Source organism: Physella acuta, unplaced genomic scaffold, assembly GCF_028476545.2.
Source record: "Physella acuta isolate Inbredline_101_S28 unplaced genomic scaffold, ASM2847654v3 ptg000242l, whole genome shotgun sequence".
Classification (NCBI taxonomy): Eukaryota; Metazoa; Mollusca; class Gastropoda; family Physidae; genus Physella; species Physella acuta.
In genome coordinates, this window is record NW_026731761.1 from 49,780 (window position 1) to 77,093 (window position 27,314).

Consider the following 27,314-nt stretch of genomic DNA (forward strand, 5'->3'; position numbering starts at 1 on the left):
CCCCTCTCCTCCATTCTTCACAAAACGCATCTGTTTCATTACTGGACCTAGAATCTAGATTCTAGATCTAGGTCTATTTATTTATTGATGAGCTGACATCTAGATCTAGGAAGTTTAGCCCAGTGGCCGTCCATAAATGGCGTGTCGAACCTTTGTGACGATATGTGACGGGGGGGGGGGGGGGGGGCGACAGAAATCGTGACGACCGAATTTTGAAACCGAATTGTAGCCGTTATAATATAATATTAAGTATTAAAGACCTACCCAAAGTTAATCGAGCTCATTTCGTTTACTATTGTGAAATTAAATTTGGTGATTTTGCAATGGAAATCCAATCACAACGCCTCATCAGTAAGATAAGGGCCAAATGTTGCCATTTTATCAAGCCCCTCTCTCAACACAGCAGTTGGACGGGAAGAAATTACTGGTTAAAAAATAACAATTTGCTGTTTAAAGGGGGTGGGCTAAGAAGGTGTGACTTAATTTTAGGGGGGGGGGAGGTCTGTTTTTTTGTAATGGTTGGGAAGGAAAAAGGTAAAAATCGTTTTAAAAAGCTTGAGGTTGTTTACGGAAGCCCCTATAGGGATCGTGAACACACAAAGGGGCATGGGGGTTGTTTGATTATTATGTAGATGTTCACAATGTTAAATGCACTGCCTCTGAATTCCTTTATTTTTATATCATATCCTCAAAGCAAAATTTTAATCTGAATTAGAACTCATGACCCACTCGATCTTTTCCCAAGATGCTTGAGGCAGATGAAGTAGAGTATATCTGTTTCCTCCAAATAGCACTATGCCCATATGCCTTAGTTCCCTTAATGTGAGTCAGGTACCCATCAGTGCTGAATGGACAAGCCCGGAATCCAAACTCAAGACTTTCAGGCTAGAAGTCGTAAGGTCTACCATCCGACCATGCTGTGCCTTTGCCTTTATGTCCCACTTATTAAGTGTAGTTCCTTTATTACTTTGGATAAACTTCCTCAATTTCCATCAGGGTATTTTCTGTTCATTAAAATTTTTAACAGTAAATAAAAAAACACCAACAACACTATTATCAAACAAACAAAAAAAAAACAACTTAAAAGAACCAATAAAAAATCAGTAAATAATGCAATAGTTGTATTTCAGTTAACATTGATGATCACAAGCAATAATATTCTTAAACAAAAAATTCCAACGAAACAAAAAATAAATGAAACAAACATAATTTGAGTGGGCCAATTAGCAGCCCACAAGATCACACTGTGGCTGTGGACCACTCACTGGCAACGCACCAATTTGTGTATACAGGTGCACTAATTAATTGGATTAAATTAAAAAAGTAGATGATTCTAATAAACTAATTCAGTAAGCAACGAAAGAAAAAAATAATAATCATGTGTGCATGTACACTATGTTCATTACCTAATAAACAAGGTTGAAGTATAAAAACAAAATAAAACTGGTATGATTACAATACAGCTGAATAAATGAATGAACTGAAAACTATACAAAATGTGGATCAAATTTTGTTATGGATCAAAAGAAAAAAACAACAACACAGGATTAAGCCATGTATGGTTATAATTTAACATCAACAATGGTGATTTTATTCTTCTTGTAGCAATTAAATTAGAGGGTAACACAAAAAATTAAGATATAATCTTTTACAGTGCACAACTATGACTGTTCTGTTTAAGAAATAATTTTTAATGTTTAAAATACTTTATTTTATTATAACTGCAAATTTTGATTCTTTTCCTACATAATTTTAGCCTGAAAAAGAATGACCATGAATGAAAAATATTAACTTCCTCTTGAACCAAAGCAACAAAACAAAAACAGATAAAACACTGGTAGTGTTCTCACACAGAAATGTTTTTGATCCCTTCATAATAACAAAAAAAAAACATTCTAGAATAATCTGAAAAAAAAAAATACTTACTTCATAACTAAAATTATTATAACGTTATGAAGCTGATTACTATAATTATGTGCTATTTGTAAAAGCTACTTTGCTGATGAAATAATAATAACAGTGACTAGCCAATTTATATTTAAAAAATAGAGCTAAGTTTTCAATGTTTGGTTTTGAAACTATAAAAAGCAAAATGTTTTTTTTTACACAATTAAACACTCATTATTTTCATCCTGATATATTATATTATAAATTATGCTTGACTCGATCATCTATATCATAACAAATTAAGACAAATTATGATATATTGATATAGGTGCCCTATTATTTAAAAAGATTGACTTTACTTTTTTGAAAATTAAAAAAAAATGTATATCTAGATATATCAGAGATGTAACCTTTCATGGTCACATTGATGTTGAGGCCTACTATGTGACTAACTTGTAATCACAAAGCACAGTCTAGTCCTGACTGTCTCAATTCTACTAGTGCTATTATTTAAACATAATTTCTTTAACTTACCGTTTTAAAAAAAATTATGTCCCTGAAATGTATTAAAAAATTACCCTCTGCTAGTAAAAAAACATTTCTGCTATTTTTAGAGGGCAGATTACATCTCTGATATATATTTATATACATATATATCTACGCGCATATACACTCTGTGTCATGTTTAATTTACAACTATAAGCTGCCAGTTATTATCATAATTTAGAAAAAAAAACTTTGTTCCCGTTATCCATAAATAGAACCAAACTTCACAAATCTGGTGGATACACGCACATATACAAAAGTTACAAACTGTTTACTACACAAAGTCAATGTTTACATTGTTCAAAATAGTTTTTTGTGCTTTTTATTGTAATTTATATGGAACACAGATCATTGTAACAACATGTTACTACTCATTTCTTTATATATTGTAGCCTATTTCAGAAAACTAAAAAAATTTTTTTATAGTGTGCTAATACTACTTAATTTATTCTTATAACTTTAAAACGGCTATTAAAAAATGAAATTAAAAAAAAAAGTCTATTTCTATTTCAAACTAATTTGATGAAAAAAAGAAAGCAAATTTGTGTTTTCTGTCATTACATGATTACTAGCACCTCACAGAGAAGTGGTCAGCAACCTTTAGTCAGTTTAAAGCCATTTAAAAAAAAATTTCTGCAAAAAACTACAATTTTTGTTTGTTCTGATACTTAAATCTGTTAAAACTACAAGAAAATATGGGAGATAGACACAATCTGCAATATTTTACATCAAGGCAATGCACACCACTGCTTTGACAAGGCATGTATAAAAATAATTAAAGACAGATGGATTTAACTTGTTTATCTGAGCATATAAGCACATATTTATTCGGTTAAGATTTGAAGAAATAAAAAACAATGAACATTCTTCATAGTTTACTGTTATAGATCATATATATATATATATATATATATATATATATATATATATATATATATATATATATATATAATCTTAAACCATTGGAAATATTGTTTTGCTTCTAATAATAAAATCATTTTGTCTTCCTGTAAGTAATACATACATTGTTGACGGTTTATGGAAAAGTTATAATTAAATATTCAGATGGGATTATTTACTGTTTATGTTAACATTTAACATGCCTAAATATATATATATATATATGTAGGTACAGTTACTTTCATAAATAATACAATAACAATAATAATCATTTTAAGTACTATGGACATTTCAGTTTTACATAAAATGAAAAACTATAATATGTGATGATCAGCATGGCTTTCTATGATAAAAAAAAAGGTATGATCATATTACATCTAGGAAAGTCATTGAAATCCATGTCTACACATAGATGTTTTCTAAAAAACATAATTACACATGCACAATGAAATATATGTACATACTTACATTTTGTAAAGCAAATTAAAATTAAGATATGAGTGTTTTTTTTTGTATTTTGTTACTTGCTTGAAGAGAGGGGTCTCTTATTTAACAAGCAACTACTAGCCCATATTTGATCCTAAGCCGGACACAAGTCATATCCTGTCGTATGAAATTTCATACGAAACAATCTTATCAAAAGCACTGTCCATTTTTTCCCCCAGTGCAATATAAAACAGCACCAGAAAAATGTAATAAACAAAAGAACATAAAAAAATACTGATATGTGTTGTTTGCTCATTGTGTGAAACAGCGTTTACAAAACAAAACAGGAAAGATTATGTATGGCTGCACTGCCACAAAGATTAATATCCGAATTTTAATGATTTAAATTCTTTAACTAAATTTTAAATTTAGGAAATTAAGAAACAATTGAAAAAAAAAAGTAATTCATCATTAAAAAGTGCAAAACTGAAGTTGAAAAATTCCCTGTAAAACTGTAATATTTTGCTGTAATAAAATATTACTAAAAATATATCTATAAATATAAAATAACAGTTGGCGACTTAAAAAATGTAAAAAGAAACCCACATTTTAACATCCAGGCACTCATGTTCAGTAACAATCAACTTGTGAACAAATATGATATATGAGATTGGCAGTTTACTGTTTATAGAGAAAAATAATTATGTTGGATCAAAACAAAACTCAACTAAGTGTAGAAGAGTTGAAAAAAAAAAAAGCCAAGAGTTTGTATCTTAAAGATAAACAAGGTGAAACAGATTTATGCATTGACTGTTAAAAGATTTTTAAAAATTTATCTTAAAGCTAGTGTCATATTATAAAATAAACAGGTATCTAAAAAAAAAAGAACTTAAAAAAAAATATAGCTTTTATACTACAGAACTTCTTAACTCAATCCCACAATTTAGTCAAAATGTCAGATACACACCTTACCTCATTGATGGCTGACATCATTTCAGAACAGTCCCTAACACTACCACTGAAAATGTTATTTTATTTTTTGTAAAATAACTTTTGCAGTCTTTGTCTATTTTGTGTATCACATTTTATAAAATGTATGAAGTCTAAAATTAATTTTTTTTTACTGTTGTGTTAGACACTATTATTTTAAAATTATTATGCCATCCTGTTTCTCCTATTGCACTGTGTGAATATAATATAAACTTATGTAACTAAATATATTTTTTTTTAAAAATAAAAAACAAACTAGATCTGTATTTATATAATAATCAAGTTAAAACTTAAAAAATTAGAGTAGAATTTTTCAGACAATGTAACCCATATCACTTTAAACTGAAAGTATTATTTTCTAATCTGACAGGTGCAACAATAGTGAGAATGATGGGAGAAACTGATAACCCCCAAAATAGACTTAAATATGCCACCCCTTTGTAGTACCTAACCATAAAGGACTCAAGATTTTATAAATTCATAACAGTGATCACTTAAATGCTTGATACATTTTAAAGAACTTTGATCTTGGGTAAATAAAATATTTAGGCATATATTAAAGCAAGTATTTTATATTTATTATACAAAGGTATTTTTGTAACTATTATTTCTTTACAATTTTTTTTAAAATAAAGTAAATTAAAGCTTGTAATAATAAAAAAAAAAGAATAAAAATAATATCACTTGCTGTAATGTGAAAATGATATAACTCAAAAACATTTCTATGCTAGTTAAAAAAGTTTGAACAGAAAGTTAATGAACTAAATTTATGAAATTAAAAAGTTGAAATTACAATACGAAAGAGAATAGATCCACAACTTAGGTCATTCTAATAAATATATTAAGAACAAACAAGTGTATTCAAAATTTTTAGAGCAACTATCTAAATGGTTAATTTAAGATGAAGTCTAATACTGTATACTTATGTTTTTGTGTATTGTTCTAAATTAAATATTTAAAAAGTTTATTTTGATAAAAGCCTAAAATAAATTCTCATTTGTGAATTTTCTATAGTTTCATAATAAACACTTATTTGTTCTTAAAATGTTATTAAAATGAGCAGGTCTAGACAGAAGTACAACTTTCTGAATCATTTAGTACTGTGTAAGCACTTACAATTTACTACAGGCTTGCTCATCTGAAGATGTCTAGTTTAAAAAGCAAGCTGACTGTAGATCGAATATTGAACTAAGTTCAATGATCTAAAACCACAATCATTTTTTGATCTTGTGACTTAATTCCAAGTGAGCTAAAAAGTCAACTGTTTCCTAACGTGTCATTTTATTTTTGTGATACGCTTTAAACTTTTTAGGGCAGTGTGGGTAAAAAAATTCATGCATTATTTTTTTTATTACTGCTTTACAAAACGTTGAGAATACATCACCAATAGCAAAATAAACAACAACATACTACAGGTTTGCAACCCAAGTGGTCTTATGATAGTGTAGTTTATGTCTCTTACAGTTGGCACAGATAGGCGTGTCTATGTACATGGCATCTGAGTGTTAAACACATGAAAAATAACATGACTTCATTTTAGTGTAAGTTTTATAGATTCCGTTACACATTATTTCACTTAGAAATTTCGTTTAAAGTATCTATAAAAGTTATTTGAGAGGTTAATTTTTAACAAAATGTTTTCAACTTATTTGTTTGCAAAAATATAAGTCTATTTATTCTTGAGTATTTAAATACTTTTTTTTAAGGATCACAAAAAAAATATAAAAAAAAAATCTGTTCATGTGTAAAGGAATTGATGAAGTGAAGCATTTTATGGTTTACAATGCTGCAATCATATGAGAGATGAAATAAATAAACAACCATTACAAGAATATGCTTATCTAGGCAATTCAATCAAATCTGCCTGTGTCATTTAACATAACATAACCGCAATGGATGCCATTTTGTTCACAAAAGCTGTGGATAACTTGATAACCAATAGATAAGTTAGTGGATAATTTATTTGGTGGGTAAAAATGAGTAAAGAATCAATATTAGCGCAGAAAATACATTCAGCACTATACAAAGTTATAATGCCAAGTCCAGTTTCTATAAAGGTATATTAAATTTGTGTGTGGAATACTGCTTCAACAGCTTCCAGGAGTTATTTAAAAAAATTTAAAATTCTTCCACAGTTGCGTGATGTAAATTATGCACTCTTAGCTTAGTATTATAGGAGAATATTGGTTTCATTTGGCCTCACGTATATGTACATTCCATATTACATAACAAAATTTATAGCTCACAAAAAATGTTGCAAACTGGAGAACACTATCACATAGTTCATATGAAATTGTCTGTTAGAATTTTAAAACATTTACTTTGCTTTTGCTTGTGAAAACAATGTGGCTAGTGAGAGTGTCACAATCTACATATATACATACAAGCAGCGGCTAAAACATCGTCACCATCCTTTCAAATAATCAGAGGAGTTGTCTTGAGAAGTCTGATTAAATAGATGTAAATAGCAATGAGTAAGACAACCAAAAGTATGATCATCAAAGTTTCTTCCAATTTGTGAAAAGTAAATTCCCGTGAAGAAAAAATAAATTCCATGTAAATATATATGTGATTCAACAGTCAAGAACTTTTACAGCTTATCACATATAACTTCATCACTTTCGATGTCCATAAATTGAGGATCCAACATAAGGTTTACAATGACAAGGGTTTAGGTAATGTAAAATGCCCCAAGTCATTGTCATGATAGTTTACTCTAGTTATGCCATAACTAAAGTTTATTCCCCTCAAGGGGCACAAGAAATTTTTTGTTCAAGGGCCGACCTGATTGGTCAAGGATTTTTTAAAAATCCATCTAGACATTTGATTCCGTGCTGTCTAGTCTTGACCCACGCAATTTCACTTTTGTGTTGACCAAAGGTGAGCGCGATGGACTCGTGCCGTTCATGCTCTTGTAGTAGGAATCAGAACCGTTTTTTTTGGAGTGGACTGGTGACAGAGCGACGTTGGGCACGGCATGGTAGCCGTTGCGGTTGGTCCAGTTGCGCTCCCAGACTTCATCGCTGTCGAAGTAGACTGGGTTGGTGGCGGTGTTTTTAGGGGCTACATCGGAACCTGGTTCAAAGTTACTGTATTGGTGCATCTCATTCAGCTCTTTTCCTGAGGAAACTGGAGAAGTTGAATGATTGAGCGCACTGCCAGATTCATCAAAGGGATCCTCGCCTGATAGGTCTTTCTCGTTTTGATAATAGCCTAGAGATAAATACAAGCAGTATAAAAATAATTTTTTTTTTTTTTTAAAATTTAAAGGTAACAAGTACTAACATGACTTGAAAAATATAATCATTTAAACTTTTAAATTAAAAGTTTAAGTTTTATTTATTTAATGTAAAAAAAACTAATTTTTCATAACTTTATAAAAAGTAACAGTTATTACAAAGCTTCAGATGATAACCCAGCTTAAAGAAAAAAAAATTCCCTTTCAATAAGGAAAAGTTCAAATCAGTCAATAAACACTTAAGTTTTTTTTAGGTACCAAGTGGTAAACATATTTTGGAGAGTTGAGGGAGGCTACTCTAACAAATTTTCCCTTCATCTATCCTAGAGTTCCTCACCTTTGCTATCAAGATCCAAATAGGCCAAAGACTGGGCAGCAGCTCCAGGCTCAAGATAATCATCCTTATCCACTGGTAACCTCACTGATGTTGGCGACGACAACTTGGACGACCGGGGGTCATACACATAGCCCATTGGGTAACCGTTTGGAACATTCTCATCTATAGCCCATTCAATGCCGTCTGAGAGTTCAGATTTTGTAAAGTATTAAAATATTTTAAACTAAAATATTTTAAAACCACACAAAACTATTTGGGATTTAAATAACACTCTCTACGTCCAACCCAAAATTTAGGACTGTTAACTAGCATTGTTCTCACCTTTGATCTTGTTGTACTTGATGGGGTCAGAGCTGTAACGGGAGCCCACACTATCTGCACGATTGTGAGGGTGTTCCCGCTCATGCTTGGCCCTGGCCGCTGCAGTCAGGTGGCCGTACATTTTCTCTCTCACTTTCTCACCATCTGGGCTGGCCTTGTAGCCTTTAGCCCCGCCCTCTGGGTTGTGGTTTCCCATAATTCTGTGCTGGGATGACTGGAAAGAAAGAAATACACTCCAGTGTCTACTTCTTCTGTGTTCTTAATTTTAACGTTGGAAGAGATTCCCTCCAACAAAGTTAAGTATACATGTCAACTTGTTATGTGCCATACAGGCCACAGACTATGATTTCAGCCTGCTTTCTCTCCAGTGTCCAAAGCAGGGGTTTACATTTATTTATATAACAAACAGTGCCACCCCCCCCCCTTCAAAAAATTAAATTAAATTTATACAGAAAATATATACGTAAACCATACTAACCCCCCCCCCCCCCCCCCCCAAGAAAAATATCTGAAAATAGCCATGAAACAACAATTCCATTAATCAATGTCAAGGTTGTCAGTCCGTAAAATATTTAAATCATTAGTTCAGGTGGTTGTTGAAAAAAATTAAATGAAACAACAAATTTACGTTTCTGTCAGGATTTGTAAACAAATTACTACCTGTACATAATAATTGAATTATTTCCATTATTACTAAAGTATAAACGCTTTACAGTTTTGATACTTATTATTTTTAGGCCTATATAATAACTTACAATTAATATTTTTTACCCTGATGTCCCTCATTTATATACAATAATTTTATTGATCATAACTTATGCATTCATTTTCTAAATAATAACATACGAAATTACTAAATAATTACTAATGCATCGCTTATTATACTCTCAACAAGAACTTACATTGGACATGTTACTGATTTGTCTGGAAAGAGAGGGGCCCATCAGTCTGTGGCTTTCATTTGGCTGTAGGTAATCGTCAGCTTCCATGAGGTTTTCATCCCCATCAGACAGAAGACCATTAAAAAATTCATCTTTGTCAATGGAAACACTCGGAAGCCTCATCAGTGAATCACCCTGAAATAGTAAATAATTTTTTGTTACACTTCAATGCCAGTTAGTTTTTTTTACACGAGTCTTGCTTGATGAAAATTGAATTATTAGATTCCAAAAGAGAAAAATTACAAGAAAAAAATATAAATAAATACAAATTACTTCTGTAAGAGATGAAATACATTTAAAATAGATTCAAATACACTTTAAGAGAACAAATCTAAATAAACAAGGTTAGAATAGTGAAAATATTCTTAGCAAGACTAGTAAAAATGGCTTGGTGCTTTTTGCAGTATAAAAATAGGAAAGAAATATTTTATGACAATATATGCACCTTTTGCCACTTTACATGATATAATAATTTGTCTGCCATTAAAAAAATGTACACATAAAGAAAGTCCTACACTTAAAAGAAAAGTGACTTTGACAATTGAAAAACAAGGAAATGTAAAAACAAACGTGCATAACTGTATGACTTGCCAGAATAGAATAAAAAATTATTGAATAAAAAAAAATAATACAATTTATAAATTACAAATACCAGTAGCTTGTGTTCAAGATTATATTTAAATAAAGTTGGATTTTAAAACTGTTGTACATTTTTAAAGTTTTAGGTGTATGTTTTATTTTAATATTTAAAATATAAAACCTTTCAGACTTAATAAACTTATTAAACATTGTTCAGAATTTTATATGCTAGGGGTAGGCCTAGTAAAATAAGCAAATAGTAAAATGAAGAAAAATATAACAAACTAAAACATTGATAGGAATGAAATAGAACAGATTACAATAAAATGGTTATTCTTTTCATTAAATATTTGATAAATGTAATTTAGTTGTATTTTGATAGTTAGGTTGACTAAAACAAAATGGACTGAATTTAATTTACAATCAAGCTACATGGTAAAAAAAATTTTTTAACTACAATAAAATCAAATTAGGGTACACTAAGACATCAATACATAAAGTATGATGATAACCTTGACCTCTGCGGCAGTTGCACCTAAAGCAATATCAGCTCCTCCCACTGCACCATTTGTTGGCAATGAATGCAAAGAGTGGTTAGGATGTATTTCCAAACCATCAAGAGGGGTAAACTCTAGCTGAGAGCCATTAAACGCTGATTCTGGAAATCTACGATGCTTGTCTCCCTGTTGTAGTGCAGTAAAATGTTGGGTTGTTCGGACTTAAGAATTTTTCTTTCCAATAATAACTCACTATTTAGGATTGTCAGGTTTATAGTTTTAAATTCAAGTACAAAATGTACAAATCTAGTTACTTTTAGCCACTAACATTTGTACACAAAAGTTAAAAAAACTAAATGGAACTAAAAATTATTTATAAAACAAAAAACCTTTTGTAGAATGCAATTAAAATGACAAATAAGATAATGTTCACTTGTAATAAAAATAAAACAAACAAAATTCACAATAGTGGAGTGGTATTTGCATACTCACAGGATCACAAACAAAACTTAGTGTATCTATAGTGATTCAAAAGCTTAAAACTGTTACTAACATTACAAGTAGACTTAAAATAAAGGGTATAACTCTACAAATTTTTGTTTACATCTAACTTAGATATGAAAAACAAGAATAAAGGTAAGAAACTTAAACAAGCAATAAAAGCATGCATGTTTTTAAATATTACATGAAACAAAATAAATTTTAAACTTGAGATACCAACATAATTTTGCAATACAAATGATGTAAAATTAAAAAAATATATAGCTTACTCAACAATACAACAATGTTAAAGTTCTTATCTTAAAACTAAAAAAATTAGGAAACAATTCATTCCAGCTGAATAAATCGTAGAATAGTTTACCTCAATGACTAAATAACGTCCAGGGTCCCTTGACATCTTGGCAAACTCATCAACTAACTCTTTAAAAGATGGCCGAGATTCAGCCTCTAACATCCAGCCTATAAATAGAAATTATAAATCTAGTAGTACAATTTTTCCAAAATAAATATAAAAAAAAAGACCAAAATGTTTAAATATGTTTAATAACAACGAAAACCAGAATAACATTGTTTTTAAATTTGATTCAAATTTTAAGTGTTTTCATTACAGTGCCTTTTGTATAACTGAAATCAAACGTTAACTATACAAGGTGAGGCAGTATAATTCTATTTATAATAATTAATAACCTGTATTTTTGCAAAGAAAAATTATGGGGCTTAAATGACAAATAACAGGTAGAAGAAAAACTGGCTTACATTTAACCATGATCATGTAAACGTCAATTGTGCACATTGATGGTTGTTGCAGTCGTTCCCCTTTCTCCAAAAGCAGTGGGACATCCTTTGTTCTAATACTTTCATAGGGTTTCTTACCCAGGGTAAATAACTCCCATAATGTTACACCTGGACAAGAGAGATGATCCAATGAAAAACTTTTGTAAAATATTTGGCTAGTGAAAAAATACTTTATTAACCTTAAATTTGGATGATTACAATACATATTTTAATACAATTAAATAAATTCATGAAATAGTACTAGTTATGACTTACCAAAGCTCCAGACATCACTTTTGTGAGTAAAAATCCTGTGATTGATGCATTCCAAAGCTAACCATTTGATTGGCATCTAAATATAGAAATACACAGATTATTTTCAAGTTTTCTAAAAAACTAAAATGCAAAATTTATTTTATATATAGATATTTTGATACATGAAGGGATAGGAACATTAACTATTCTGCTTCATTTTATGGTGAATAAAAAATAAATAAATAAAATAAAAAAAAGATTTTCTTCAATCGTTAATTTCATTGAAACTGCACTTGCTGTATCATAATCTAACACTGGCATAAAAGTGCTAAAAATCCAAGATTTTGATCTGAGTATCACTGTAAGGTTACTAGCGCAACTTACCAGACCCCCGGATGAGTAGTAAACTTCACTGTCAGAAAGTAACTTGGCCAGTCCAAAGTCTGTTATCTTGACTTGATTTGGCGTCTGCACCAGCACATTACGGGCAGCTAAATCACGATGAACAATACCTCTCTCTTCTAGATAGGCCATTCCCTAAAATTATGAAGATTTGTTGTCATTAAATAACTTTATATAAAAATATAATTTTGAAGTTGTATTGTAAGAGCCAGCAATAATTTTATTAAAATTATATTTAGTGATATCAGCCTTATAGGCCTACTTTAAACTGCGTTATTTTGTTCAGAAAATCTTTTGTGTGGTGTAATAAAAATAAATGGTTGCAAGAGGAAATGGAAAATGAAAAAACAAACAAAAAAAAAACCGATTAAAAATACAATGATTACCCTGGCAATTTGTGTGCACCAGTTGAGGAGGGCCTTGGATCCAATGTGCTGAGCGTTTTCTCTGATGTAGTTTAACAGATTGCCATGCGGCATCAGCTGGGTGACAAGACACATCTGGTACTTCAAGCACACAGCCAGGATGCGGACGCAGCACAAGTGGTCAACGCTACACATGACACGGGCTTCTTCCAACAGCTCCCTGGACTGGCCAGGGGAGGGGCCATCTTGGAGGATTTTAATGGCCACTGGGATCTTGACATTCTCTCCATGAGGCACCCAAAAACCCTGGTAACAAAAAGTTAAACTTGTAATACTTGTGGAAACTTAATACAAACTAATGCCAGGTACATTCTATAGCTGAGTCGGCTCATGCATTTTCTAAGGGTTTCTTAAGGGGTTCTAGACATACCTGGCAAAATGAATATATAAAAAATGGATATTATGCACTTCATACCTTGTAAACTGTACCAAAAGCCCCAGATCCAATTATAGCTCCCCTTTTCAATTCCTCTTCATTGATGATTCTCATTTTTGACAAATCAGGCTTAGCATTGGTGGGGGTAAGAGGCTAGAAGATTACAAACAGGTCATAAATGAGATACATTCTAAACTGGCTACAATTTCCTGATTTAATTTTCTGAGTACTACTTTTTTTAAAAACAGCACTACAATTACATAATATCATAGTGCTCAAAGCTTAAAAACAAAAAAAAATCAGATGAATAATTACCTCCATATCTTCAACACCTGCGATCTTTGCTGTGAACTCCATAGCTCTCCTGTAATTTTGGGCTTTTTTGTGGCAATAGTAGGTGATACAGATGATAATGATCAACAGGATGGTAACACCTGGGATGGTGCAGCCCAGTATAATCTTGAGTTTCCTCTCCTCTCTGTGAGTGTTTTATTCAAAGTTAAAACAAGTTATATAGGGCCTAACACATTACAAGAAAATAAGTGAAAACTTAAGCTTAGTTTCAAGCCAAATACTACATGTGCGGGATACCATGAGCTAGCAGTAGAACCTGACTGCTAACTGGTATGGAAGTATGGAATTTGAAACCGGGTTCAAGTGTGTAGAACATTCCTGAGTCCACCCAGCTCACCTTCGGGAACGTAAAGGCAGCTGAACACTGTGCTGACCACAATATCCTTTCATACGACAAGATAATGGAAACAGGTAACTCTACTTCGCTTCGCCAAAGACTGTCAGGTCCGAAAATGGAATTTTACTTTTAATTATTACATGAGATCTATTTTTGTACAGAAACCCTAACAAAATGATAGCTTCGCCAAAGACTGTCAGGTCCGAAAATGGAATTTTACTTTTAATTATTACATGAGATCTATTTTTGTACAGAAACCCTAACAAAATGATAGCTTTCAAGAATTTTAGAGTTATGTCCCTTATGGAGATGTGGATAAAACTGGTAAATTTAAATAGTAGATTTTAAACAACAATATGAACTTTCCAAGCAGTTAGAGTATTTAGAAATTCTGTAGTATTGTGGTTATTGTACTCAGGCCAATGAAAACTATTTAAAATAAAAAGAGCAAGAGCAAAATATTATAAGATAGAAAATAGGTTGAATTTTTTTTTGGCAAGTTCTTTTTATATGTCCGTAAACTATCATCTTACTCTGATGTTTTGTCCAGCAATTTGGCAATCTCTGGGTGGGATCTGTCGACGCAAACAATTTTATTTTCATCTTTATCCAGGTCTTTCACTGTGTAGGGCAAGTACTCTGGACACTCAGGGGTGCAGTTAAACTGAAAAAGTCAATACACCTTAAAATTAGTCAATACAACTTAAAATTGGTCAATACAACTTAAAATTAGTCAATACAACTTAAAATTAGTCAATACAACTTAAAATTTGTCAATAAAACTTAAAATTAGTCAATAAAACTTAAAATTTGTCAATAAAACTTAAAATTTGTCAATAAAATTTAAAATTTGTCAATACAACTTAAAATTTGTCAATAAAACTTAAAATTTTCAATGAAGCTTAAAATTTTAGCATAAATATATTAATTGGTAGCTTCAACAGCTATCTTCTGTCAAGGTTCATTAGAAAGAATTATCTAGGTACATCAGAAATGATTATAAATGTACATCTAAAGGAATTTCCCAGCTATAGTTGAATGAATAATCAAGTTAGATTTTAAAGAATTATCAAGTTACATTTGAAATATTTGTCAGGTACGTAAAAAAGAATTATTAAGGTTCATCTGATTTTAGGCTATATTCGACGGAATAATCAAGTTAGATGTTAAATAATCATCAAATTACTTTTGCACTTTTGAGGCCATTGACTCAGATTTCAGGCTGTTTTTATTTTTTTTTAATTTGCTTCCATAGCCTTTGTCCAACCAAGAACAAACTACAAGGCAGTAGTCATTTGATTTTGGAGTTGTCTCTCCTAGAAGAGTGGCTGTCCCCAGCTAACGAGCCTCATCTTCCTGAGGGTTTGAACTCGAGACTTTTCTGTTTAGCAACCATGAGCTTTTACTGACTCAACCACGCCGACCCCTAAAATTCCACTAACTGAGTGGGATTTGATCGTAGACCCAAAATCTGACTACTCACTGTGTTGTTTTCCCTGTCTATGTAGACCTTGAAGTTAGCGCAAGCAAGACAATCAGACGTGCTGGTTCCGTGACAACCAGCGCGACACTCTGAGTGACACGGTTCACACATCTTAGTGATAGGGTTGGCGTAGTTAACCGGTGGACACTCCTTGGTGCAGTGTTTGTCGTTCTTGAAGTATTTGCACTCTGGGCAGCTGTCTGATGATGCTGCATAGCAGGTACTGCAAAATTCGTGGCATTTTTCACATACCTAAAAAAAAAATAATATAATATAAACATACTATTTACAAAGAAAACAAACAATACAAAATTTTAAAAATAAAATTGAAAATTGCTCCCCAATTATTTTTAGCATAAAATAACATTTTAAATAAATATGGACAATGCAGATTTAAAGCATGATTTATATTATCTAATTAGGCAAATTTTATTTTAATTAGCGTTTATTTTCAATGTTTAAATGAGAGGTTAAATTATGTTAAATTATGTTATTTGCTTAAGCTAGAAAAAAGTTGCACTATTGTAAATGTTTCTAAAATAGTAGGCTAAAAACATAAAACCAGAAATTTGTATATTGAAAAATGCACTAGGAATGAGGACATGAACTGTGAATTAGCAGAGGTCTTTAAAGGAGAAATATCACACAAAAAATCCACCAGTATTTAATTTAAATTACTGAGCTTCAAGGCCTTATAATAAAAAGACTGAATGACCTGGAATGGAGGCGTGCTTCCCCCAGAATGATGTTGAGTCTTATAGTAACCAGGCTGGCATGTGTCAATCGACTCGTGCAGGCAGAAAATCTGTTTGGTTGTTACATTTTTCAACCCCAGGTTACATGCTTTACAGCCTTGGGGACCAACAACGTTCTCAGGGCCATTGCAACTGAAAAAATAAAATAAAAGAGTGATTATTTTAACGAATTTGTAAATATTTGCACAAAGACAATGTATTTTAATTTTCCTAGGAAGCACAATAGATTCTGGTGCGTTAGACAAAATTACATTGACATTTAAAAATACAAACAAAAACTCTTTCTGGTTATTTGATTCCTGTGGTAGGAACAATCTTGTAAACAATATTAGAGTGGCTTCCCTTACATAAGTTGGAAACATTACTATTTTTTTTCTGCTTATAAATTAATTTCATAGTAATTTTTTCTTGTAAAAAAACAAAATTCAAACAATCAAGCTGTGACATCACTAGTATACAAACAGTCATACCTAAAAAAAATGCCAATATAGTTTTGGTTAAGTTGTTTTCATTAGATTTAAAATAGAAAAATAAATCAAGAATATCCAATAAATACTCACCCTCTATCTCCACAGTACGGATGACATTCCCTACATATGTTATGCTCGTCTGGATACATTGTGTCAGTACAAAACTCCTCACAGATTCTTTGACCATTGGCCTGGATCATAGTCACGTGACGGCATGATTCACAGTGTGTATTATTCTGAATAAAATAAAAAGTGATTAATTCTTTAATACTACACATTGCATTTAATTTAAAAAAATTTCAATGAAAAGAGCTTTTGTTTAAATTGCGGTATAATTATTTTCTTTGATAACATGTATCATTATTTTATCTGTAACTCTTTTTAGTATATATGGGCGAGTTTTAAAAAAATCCCTTTTCAGCAGCAGCTGTCAAGTAAAGAGTTATTCTTCAGATGTACCACTCAATGTATAGTCTGGTCAGCTAGTTTCACTTAACAATTATCATTTTTGAAAACAAATCAGCCTTTAAATGTGGATTTCTAAAAAAAAATTAATTCTACCCATAAAAAAGTAAAAAAAAATCTTCAACCCAGGCATGGTTAAATGATAATTTCACTAGTTTAGTTTCAAATAAAATATTTTTAAAAAGTTGTAGTTACCACCCCTACATCCATTTTATGGTTATAATGGGAGATTAATACTTACTGGACCATTGCATGAGCCATTACAAAATTCATGGCACCGGGCGCACTTGTTGCCAAAATTATGGTACAGCTGATATTTAGGGCTACTGTTGCAAGTTGACAGGCACAGGTTTTCTTCCTCGTACATGAAATTTTTACATTTGACACATTTGGTTGGCCCTTTGCCCCAACAGCCAGAGGTATCACATTCAGCGTCGCATATTTCATTTTCTGCCTCTGAACAGGCAAAAATAAACAACACATTATGAATCTCATAATAAAACAAATGTTAAATTCTTACAATGTAATTATATGAAATAAAACTAAAAAATTTAATTATGCTCAAAAGTTTGGAGCACTTATACATTTTTTCAAAACCTACTTGATAGATGTTATAAAAGATCAAATGCCAACCAACCACAATCTATAACTTTCTTTTGTTGGCTAGCAAGTGTATAATTTTGGAGCACTTATACATTTTTTTAAAAACCTACTTGATAGATGTTATAAAAGATCAAATGCCAACCTACCACAATCTAACTTTCTTTTGTTGGCTAGCAAGTGTATAATTTTGGAGCACTAATACATTTTTTTAAAAACCTACTTGATAGATGTTATAAAAGATCAAATGCCAACCTACCGCAAGTTTCCTTTCTTTTATTTCCTAGCAAGTGTACAATTTGTGCTGAATTTTCTTTCACTTCATTCCAATTTACAGTGTCCGCGTAACAGAGGTTGGGATTTTGGCTAATGAATATATTTCCATTTCTGACGGACTTCAGGGAGATAAGTTCCAGTGACCTGGCATGGGTGACAATTATCTCCAGGGAGTAGGCCCCAGTTCCACTGACACAGGAGAAAAAAACAACAACACATTTTATAACACAACTAACTGAGAGAGCTAAGACTCCCTATTTTGATAAACAGCTGTTTGAAGTGTGCACAATTGTAATTTAGTTAAAGATAATAAAAGCTTTTAAATAATCTTGTACAAAAGGAAGGGCAAGTCTATACAAATCTAACAGGTATGCATATTTTGAAAAAAATTTTATAACTATCAAACAAGATGTATTGCAAAGGATAATTAAGTATTAAATCCAAATGTGAATATTTTAGCAATCAAAAACAGTTATCAAACTTACAAAGTTTATGGAAGACAAATTACAAACAATAATTAAAAGTTTAGAATTTAATTCAAATAATAAATGTTCAGAAAAAGTTATCCAACTCACGCAGTTTGCTGTCTGCCATGGATAACTTCTAGGCTGCCCAAGAAGCTGAAGTTTAAAAGGTTTGGAGGGGTGTTCTGAATGGACAGGTAGCCTGTGATCTCTTTCACATGCTTAAACACCATGAGCTCATCCGGGTGTATCCCACTGATGTTGTAATGGGGATCTCTGTATAGCAGATGGCGGAGGGTTAATGTTAGACAACATAATAAGGATATGAAAACAGTAATAATAGAAAGTTTAAAAACATTGCTTTAAATCAAATGTTAATTTTTTGAGAACACGTATCCAAACTTTTGATAATTAACTACTCTCCAATTTAACTTATAAGAATAATTACAATAAAAATAATTACATACATATAACACTCATTTAATATAACATGAAAAGTTAAAGTTTTGAAAATTACTTTTGATAAGTTAATAAAAATTCAATATACATTTTGTCATGCTTAGCTATCTTGAAGATTTTGCCTTAAAACTCATAATGCAAGTGCATAAAAATGCAAGTTAGTCGTGTCAACTTTTTAAAAGAACAAAAGAAATGAATAACAATGTTAATATCACAACATTTCATGCTGACATAGATTGACTGTAGTAGGGAAAATTTGATACTACACTAAACAACAAGCTAACGACATCTCTCAAGATTTTGAGATTTCAGTTCAATGTTTTACTGTCTCTCTTGCAGCAGTCCTGAATTCTTCACGGTCATTAACGCCACAAATAAGAGCACAACTGTAAAACCGGCTATTTTTTAAAGATACATATAAGTCAATGTATCACAGCGGGTTGAATTATTTAGAAAGAACAGAATATCAAAATAAACTATGAAAAACCTGGCGGGAGTATTAAAAAAAAAAAATTTCCTATGATATTTAAATAAAAAATCTAATAAATAAAAGTACTCTGAGTTGTCATCTCACCCTTCAAATGATGTTTTAAAAATCTTCACACTTCCATCAATAACTGTACAGTCTTGAAAATGGGGTAACATAGTTCTGTTGAGAAATTTTTCGTCGGTACCTTTGCATGCTATAGTAATGCACAAAAATCACATAGTTAAAACAGCTAGACATACATTTTCTAAATGGAATCTGTGAAAAGTAACATAATTGAATGCTCTTCATAAATAAATGACAATTTTAAGTCAAGCATAAAATTGTATACAAATTTAAAAAACCGACCATTAAATGTATTTAATTTTGTGGGTTTATAATGTAATTTAAATAAATTTTTTCATTGTAAATTAGCAATAGCTTTTTTCATGGTTAAATTCATAAATCCTAAAGTAAGTGATAAATGTTCTTTAGTAGGTTACTATCATAGGTAGGCAAAGTATGTCAAAAGTCAAAACGTGTAACAGATCGTTACAAATATTCCATATGGGTAAGGCATTTTAAAAATTATATGTAAATAATAATTAAGGGTTCCTATTTTCAGGCATGTTAGAACCTTAGCATTTTTTGTGTTTATTAACTTTTTAAAAAAATCCTGTAGGCTACTCTCTTTAGTATCATTTTTACACAAGTACTATATGTTGTGATTTTTTATGGGCATTTGAACTTATGAATAAATATTAAAATGGAAAGGGAAGCTACTGTAAAATAAAGTCTAACCAAATACTCCAAAACGATTTGATGCCTTTTCTAAATATAAAAATAGAGCTAAAATTATCACAAAACTACAGCAATACAAATTTATAACAATGACCAAGTATTAAAAATTTCATTCACAAAATGTACAAAACTCCTGGCAATGCTGTTAATAAGACAAAAAATGTTTTCAGCCTATGATGTTAGCTTGAGAGAAAGACTCAGAATAGAAGATTTAAAATATGCAACAGGCCAGGTTAAACTAGATGAAGACATCTTGCAGTAAAAAGTTTATTAAAATTGCGTGTTGGAACAGTTAGTCTGAAAAAGAAGTCATGATTTGATCAGAAATAATATCAAATTGTTCACACAATTTAACAGAGTTGCCCGAAATAAATGAAGCTTTATTCAGGTAGTAAAATTATTTCTTTAAGTAACAAAAATTAGTTTAAAAAAAAAAAACAGTTGTTACATTTCTTTAATACCCTAATGGCTCAAGAGTTTATTGGAACCAATAAACATGCATTGACAACATTGAACATCCACTAGACTAAATCAGGCAAAAACTATCTCAAGAACTCATGTCAAATTGTTCAGCCAACAGGGATTAAAACACATGTTAACAAGAAAAGAGCAGATGAGTTCAACGCCAGGTTGACAGCAGGTTGTTGGCATTCAGAACTTACCCAACTATACTTGCTTGGACAATGAACAAGCTACCATCTAAGATGGTGCAGTTTTCGAATGAAGCAAGATGATCTTTAGTCAGAAATTCTCCCACCGAAAGACTTGTGCAAACTTTATTTTTTTTTATTTTTCAATGCAGGATTTTTAGACAGATTTTGATATTTTTGTAAGGAGTTGAAATTAAATTGAAATTGATATCCCAGTAGTTGAAATTTTTGTATTCATTTTGAATGAATGTGTGAATAGATCAGGCCAGGGGGAAGGGAAGAGAAAGGAAAAAAGTAAAGATTAATAAAAAAATATATAAAAGACATTATTTTTCTGTGTGATAAAATAAAATACAGTTAATGCTTACAATTAAAATTGTGATTTTTAAGAACTACTCTGTATAATGAAGGTTCAATTTTTTAAAATATAAGATCTCAACATTTTCTGTACATTTCTTGTTGCATTAAAAAAAAAAAAAAAAAAAAAAAAAAAATGGCAATAAAAAATTTAATTTTTCCAAAAAAAAAAAGGTGAACTTACTTTTTGGGCAACTCCCTGGGCAGTCCTCACAATGGCGCTTGTCTTTAGCATATTTTCCTTCTGGGCATTGGATCACACAGTTTCCATTGTCTTCAAGCATAAAATCTAATAACAAACAATTCAAGCTCAATTTTTCTCAAAGTATGGACATTTTATTTCATGCTATATTATCAATGTATATTAACTTTATATAAGGAAACCAGCCAAAATTTAATTTGTATCATGTACATACACATATAAATGGCTTTATAACATGTATGTGTGGTTATATAAAAATATTAACATGTATTATTTATAATACTTTGGATCAAATCTATTTTAAATATTTTCCGATATAAATTAATGTAAAGACCTGTAATTGGTTGAATATTTGAGACATTGAAATATCATCCAAAAAGCTTGCTACTTCTATGTGAAAAAACTTACAAGGACACTCCTTGAGACACTTGGTGCCAAATGTGTACTTGACATTAGGATTCTTGACATTCTTCATTAGGCTTTTATCATAAATCAGAGGCTTTGCACAATGTGGTACACATTCGTTACCATCAACAAACTCTCGGCATGCCTATGAAAATATAAGGGAAGTAGCATTGGAAATTTTTTATAAGATTCTAATTCAGCACAGTTATGATTCTTTAAGAGCTGACCACACCATTCCCTCGGATGCGGTTGTCAAAGAAAGAATTGAACTCTCTTTCATGTGCCATTGTGGACTATCAATTTAAAAAAGGGGAGTTAATTTTTTATATTCTAGATCAGGGGTCTTCAAACTATGGCCCGCGGGCCCCTGAATTGAAATTTGATAGATAATGCGGCCCTCGGACTGAAAAGTTTGGAGACCCCTGTTCTAGATAATAGACTAAACATTTGATCATCTCAATAGATGTGGTCAGAATGTTTAATCAATTCTACAACATGTAGACACATTTAAGGATTTTTTTTTTTGTAGATAATACATTTAAAAACTCGAGTTCAGGTCCATGGCTAATCATAGCACATCCTTGAGTCCACCTAACTCAGGCAACTGGGCATAGTTCTGACCACACTATCCCTAGATGTACAGAGGTCAAAGATACAGGTGAACTCTACTACACCTACCCAATCAGCCAATTGGAAATGGAACTTTCCTTGTTTACATTTTAAAAAGCATCTACAACATAATAAATCTCAAGTGCATGAAATGTCTAAAAATCGCATGGCTCGTCAGCTGCATGAAATGTCTAAAAATAGCATGGCTCGTCAGCTGCATGAAATGTCTAAAAATCGCATGGCTCGGCAGCTGCATGAAATGTCTAAAAATCGCATGGCTCGGCAGCTGTAAAAGAGATCTCACTGTGCAATTTTTCCTGGTTGGTCCATTACAGCCTCCAGCACAGTCGGGGTGACAGCAGTTTTGGGGCAAGGGACCGGAGCAGACACCCTCTTGACAGTTGGCATGGCAGTTTTTGTGGTTCACTGGGAAAGATTTTTTAGAAAATAGAACACATGGTAACAGGCCCACTAATAAGGAGAAGTGAAGAGAGAATTGCTTAAGTCAAGCTTTGAATTGTGTTAATCCATGAAAACAAATGTCATGCATCTTTACATACACATTATATTTATAAATAATTAAATAAAAATAAATAAAAATAAATAAAAATAAATAAATAAAATAAATAAAATAAATAAATCTATTTTTATATATATATATATATATATATATGCATATTTACACACATACACATTTATATACAATCATATCTATATACACACACACACAAATCTATATACACACAAATATGTATATATAATACACACACACACACACACACACACACACACACACACACACATATATTCATATACACACATATGGATATAAATATATATGTACACACACACATATACATATGAGTGACTCACATTTCTGACACATGTTGGGCCCTGCACCCCAGCAGTGATGTGCCTTTGTCAAATTGTTGTAACAGCTCTCATGACACGGCGGGCCTGACAGCAGAAGACAAAAACATGACAGGTTATAACTGACATGACCAAATTCTTGCTAAATTTTAAAATTGTACAAAACAACTGCTTCAGTTTTAATAGAAGTGGATTGATTTATAAACATTTACATAAGAATAGTAGCAACAAGTAAAAATTATCGGCTGAAAATTGTAAATTTATCTTAACATAGATTGACTGTTTATAAACATTCACTTGCAAACAAATTGTACAATAAATGTGGAAGTAAATAAAGTGCTTACAGTCTTGTGTGTGTTCGCCATCCCACCGCCAAGGTGCATTATTATTTGTATCTTTGACTATGTGATGCCATGAAATAGTATCCTCGTAACAGAGGTGTCTGTTTTCTTGGAAGTACACCCCGCCATTCATGATTTCTGAAAAATAACATGTAACATATGACTTTATGAGCGTATTTATAGTTACACAGATGGAGTGTACTGGACAGCATGGAGTGCAGTGGACAGTGTGTAATGTATTGGACAGTATTGAGTGTACTGGACAGCATGGAGTGCAGTGGTCAGTGTGTAATGTATTGGACAGTATTGAGTGTTCTGGACAGTGTGGAGTGCAGTGGACAGTGTGTAATGTATTGGACAGTATTGAGTGTTCTGGACAGTGTGGAGTGCAGTGGACAGTGTGTAATGTATTGGACAGTATTGAGTGTTCTGGACAGTGTGGAGTGCAGTGGACAGTGTGTAATGTATTGGACAGTATTGAGTGTTCTGGACAGTGTGGAGTGCAGTGGACAGTGTGTAATGTATTGGACAGTATTGAGTGTTCTGGACAGTGTGGAGTGCAGTGGACAGTGTGTAATGTATTGGACAGTATTGAGTGTTCTGGACAGTGTGGAGTGCAGTGGACAGTGTGTAATGTATTGGACAGTATTGAGTGTTCTAGACAGTGTGGAGTGCAGTGGACAGTGTGTAATGTATTGGACAGTATTGAGTGTTCTGGACAGTGTGGAGTGCAGTGGACAGTGTGTAATGTATTGGACAGTATTGAGTGTTCTGGACAGTGTGGAGTGCAGTGGACAGTGTGTAATCTATTGGACAGTATTGAGTGTTCTGGACAGTGTGGAGTGTGCACAAAAGTTGTTGTGTACACTATGATTACTAAGAAAGAATACAATGTTTCTGGTATGCCTAGTGTACTATTTTCTAGATTACTGTAAAAAAAGTATATATTGTTTATATATATATATATATATATATATATATATATATATATATATATATATATATATATATATATATATATATTCACACACACATATATATATATATATATATTATATATTATGATTTTAGTATTGAGAATAGAGAAACATGTTAATTGGAAGACATAGTTCCTCTATTCTCTTGTTATAATTTTGAAACATACACAAACATAAAGCTTACATTTTTCTCTGTATATGTAATTGTAAGAAGGTTTTTGAATCAAGACTTACCCAACAAGTTGACAAAACCCAGCTCACGCAGCCCCCGGTTGTCCTTGCCGTCGTTTAAAGCCACATACAGACTGTAGTACTGTTCGGTTTTGTGATAGTAAAACAGGGTCATGCCTCGGATGATTTGAAGGTTGGTGAGCATCAGGTTGTTGACATGGTTGCCTACTATCAACACATAGCCTGGGGAATTGAAAGGGTTAAAATACTATCAACACATAGCCTGGGGAATTGAAAGGGTTAAAATACTATCAACACATAGCCTGGGAAATTGAAAGGGTTAAAATACTATCAACACATAGCCTGGGGAATTGAAAGTGCGAAAAGACTATAAAAAATATAGCCTGTAATTGAAAGGGTTATAATACTATCAACATATACCCTTGGAACTATAAGGGCTAGACCACTATCAACACATAGCCTACCATAAATCTAAACCAAACCAAAGGCATTACAGTTCTTTTTATTTGATATTTTATGTTCCATTGAGTTCAGTTCGTATAAATTTCTCGTCTACAATTATTGTTTTTAAAAAGTTCTTGATAATTTATCTCTCACATGATTAGTAGAAAACAACTTTAAAAAAAAAACAAAAAAAAAACAAAACAAAACAACTGCAATAGCATTGCTGCCATTAACATACACATACCACAGACTCTTAAAAATTATTGCTGCCATTAAATATAAACTTACCATAAACTTCTTTTATGTCCTTTAGAAAACTCATGTCAAAATAACCATGTTGGAGAAAGTTGATCTCCAAATTGCCCATGACATAGGTGCAGTTGGTATACATTGTCTTGTACATGTTGTACTGATATTCTGGATCTGCAGAGTGGAGTAGTCCAATGTTGGTACCTGTGCACACTGTGAATATGAAAAAAAAAAAAAACAACATATAATGTGACACCAATGTAAATGTTCAGTATTTATATTGAGTCTGGCATTTGGTTGTAAGTATTAAAGGAGAAATTACCCCCCCCCCCCCTTTCCCAATAAATGGTAGCAGTTATTTTTCGCATTTTAAAGGTTATTTTGTAGTAAACAGTAATAGAAGTTATTCAACACAGGCCTACTTTAACTTGACCATGCTTAATAGCTAGTATTTAAAAGAATTAATTTGTGATTTTGTGACCATGTGTGGGTTGAGATAAAAGTTGTTAAAATAAAATAGTGCAGTCATAGACGGAGACCCCTAAACTAAAAAAAAAACAACTACTTAACTTTGCGACTTTAAAATAATAATAAATATAATAAAATAAGTCCCCAATAGTTGCAATAAAGTACTGAGGTGTAAAACGATGAAAACTGTCAACATTTAATGATATTTTTGTACACGATTTTAATACTTCCTCTACACTCTGTATACGAAAAGGTGAAAATGTAAGAATTAAAAAAAAAAAAAACCCAATAAAAAACATTTGTTTATCCGGACTACAAGAAAGTGCTATGCCTCTTACTGTTATATAAGAATATACGAAAAAGTTTAGGGGAGATTACTCCCGCTTTATTTCCAAATGGATTGACATGGCGGTACCTTGATGTCAGTGATTGTCAGATATAAAATCGATGACTAGATCTAATTCTAATCATGGTTATAAATATATACTTGATATAGTTTGAGAATCACTGAAAAAGGTTTTATTTTCCTTTAAACTCAAGAAGACGATATTTCAGAGCAACGTGCAAACAGCCCACCTGTTTCTACAATGTCACAATACATGCCTAAACGAATCTTGGAGGAAAAAAAATACGGCATCTACGTAGTAATTTTTTTGTGGGTGGGGTGGGGCAAAGGAAGAAAAACGGAGTAAAAAATATTATGTGTACCGGTTTGTATCTCTCCGTACGTGAACGTGATAAAAATAAGCGATGGATCAAAGCGCGTCATTGTTAAAAGGCGACATAGAGCAATCATCTGCGTTGGTCGCGCGCTAAAGACTAAGTAGACAACTGTGTTTTAAAGCAAAACAACTCGATTGAGTGTATGACAAGAAGAAATGCATACAAACTGTCTGTCTGTCATTCTATCTAGGGAACGAACATACATACATACATATAAATAAATATATAAATCTATCTATCTATCTATCTATCTATCTATCTATCTATCTATCTATCTATCTATCTATCTATCTATCTATCTATCTATCTATCTATCTATCTATCTATCTATCTATCTATCTATCTATCTATCTATCTATCTATCCATCTATCCATCTATCCATCTATCCATCTATCCATCCATACTTCGGCCTATACACAGGCACACACTATATACAGAGAACGAGAAAACACAAAGTTATGATAAGATTAGACTGAAGCCCAAGACACGCCTAGTCAAGAT

At 31.7% G+C, this 27,314-nt stretch overlaps 1 protein-coding gene across 2 annotated transcripts in view; it reads right to left on the minus strand.

Moving 5' to 3' along the window:
- Positions 1 to 7,558: 7,558 nt before the first annotated feature.
- LOC131938355 (epidermal growth factor receptor) overlaps positions 7,559 to 27,314 on the minus strand; it is a 226,917-nt gene continuing 207,161 nt past the window's right edge. The window contains exons 2-27 of one of the 2 annotated variants that reach the window (XM_059296365.1): positions 25,661 to 25,834; positions 24,971 to 25,150; positions 23,763 to 23,897; positions 23,422 to 23,505; positions 22,853 to 22,974; positions 21,943 to 22,084; positions 21,517 to 21,621; positions 19,633 to 19,741; positions 18,711 to 18,875; positions 18,119 to 18,324; positions 17,501 to 17,715; positions 16,885 to 17,030; positions 16,285 to 16,456; positions 15,570 to 15,821; positions 14,620 to 14,750; positions 13,711 to 13,873; positions 13,435 to 13,548; positions 12,981 to 13,265; positions 12,577 to 12,729; positions 12,214 to 12,289; positions 11,920 to 12,066; positions 11,525 to 11,622; positions 9,548 to 9,721; positions 8,646 to 8,859; positions 8,325 to 8,507; positions 7,559 to 7,962 (exon numbers count right to left, since the gene is read on the minus strand). In XM_059296365.1, coding sequence (XP_059152348.1) covers positions 7,565 to 7,962; positions 8,325 to 8,507; positions 8,646 to 8,859; positions 9,548 to 9,721; positions 11,525 to 11,622; positions 11,920 to 12,066; positions 12,214 to 12,289; positions 12,577 to 12,729; positions 12,981 to 13,265; positions 13,435 to 13,548; positions 13,711 to 13,873; positions 14,620 to 14,750; positions 15,570 to 15,821; positions 16,285 to 16,456; positions 16,885 to 17,030; positions 17,501 to 17,715; positions 18,119 to 18,324; positions 18,711 to 18,875; positions 19,633 to 19,741; positions 21,517 to 21,621; positions 21,943 to 22,084; positions 22,853 to 22,974; positions 23,422 to 23,505; positions 23,763 to 23,897; positions 24,971 to 25,150; positions 25,661 to 25,834 — 4,343 coding nt within the window. In that variant the 3' untranslated portion in view covers positions 7,559 to 7,564. Of the gene's footprint in view, positions 7,963 to 8,324; positions 8,508 to 8,645; positions 8,860 to 9,547; positions 9,722 to 11,524; positions 11,623 to 11,919; positions 12,067 to 12,213; positions 12,290 to 12,576; positions 12,730 to 12,980; positions 13,266 to 13,434; positions 13,549 to 13,710; positions 13,874 to 14,619; positions 14,751 to 15,569; positions 15,822 to 16,284; positions 16,457 to 16,884; positions 17,031 to 17,500; positions 17,716 to 18,118; positions 18,325 to 18,710; positions 18,876 to 19,632; positions 19,742 to 20,987; positions 21,100 to 21,516; positions 21,622 to 21,942; positions 22,085 to 22,852; positions 22,975 to 23,421; positions 23,506 to 23,762; positions 23,898 to 24,970; positions 25,151 to 25,660; positions 25,835 to 27,314 lie in introns of both variants that reach the window. The other variant, XM_059296364.1, reaches the window with a different exon arrangement.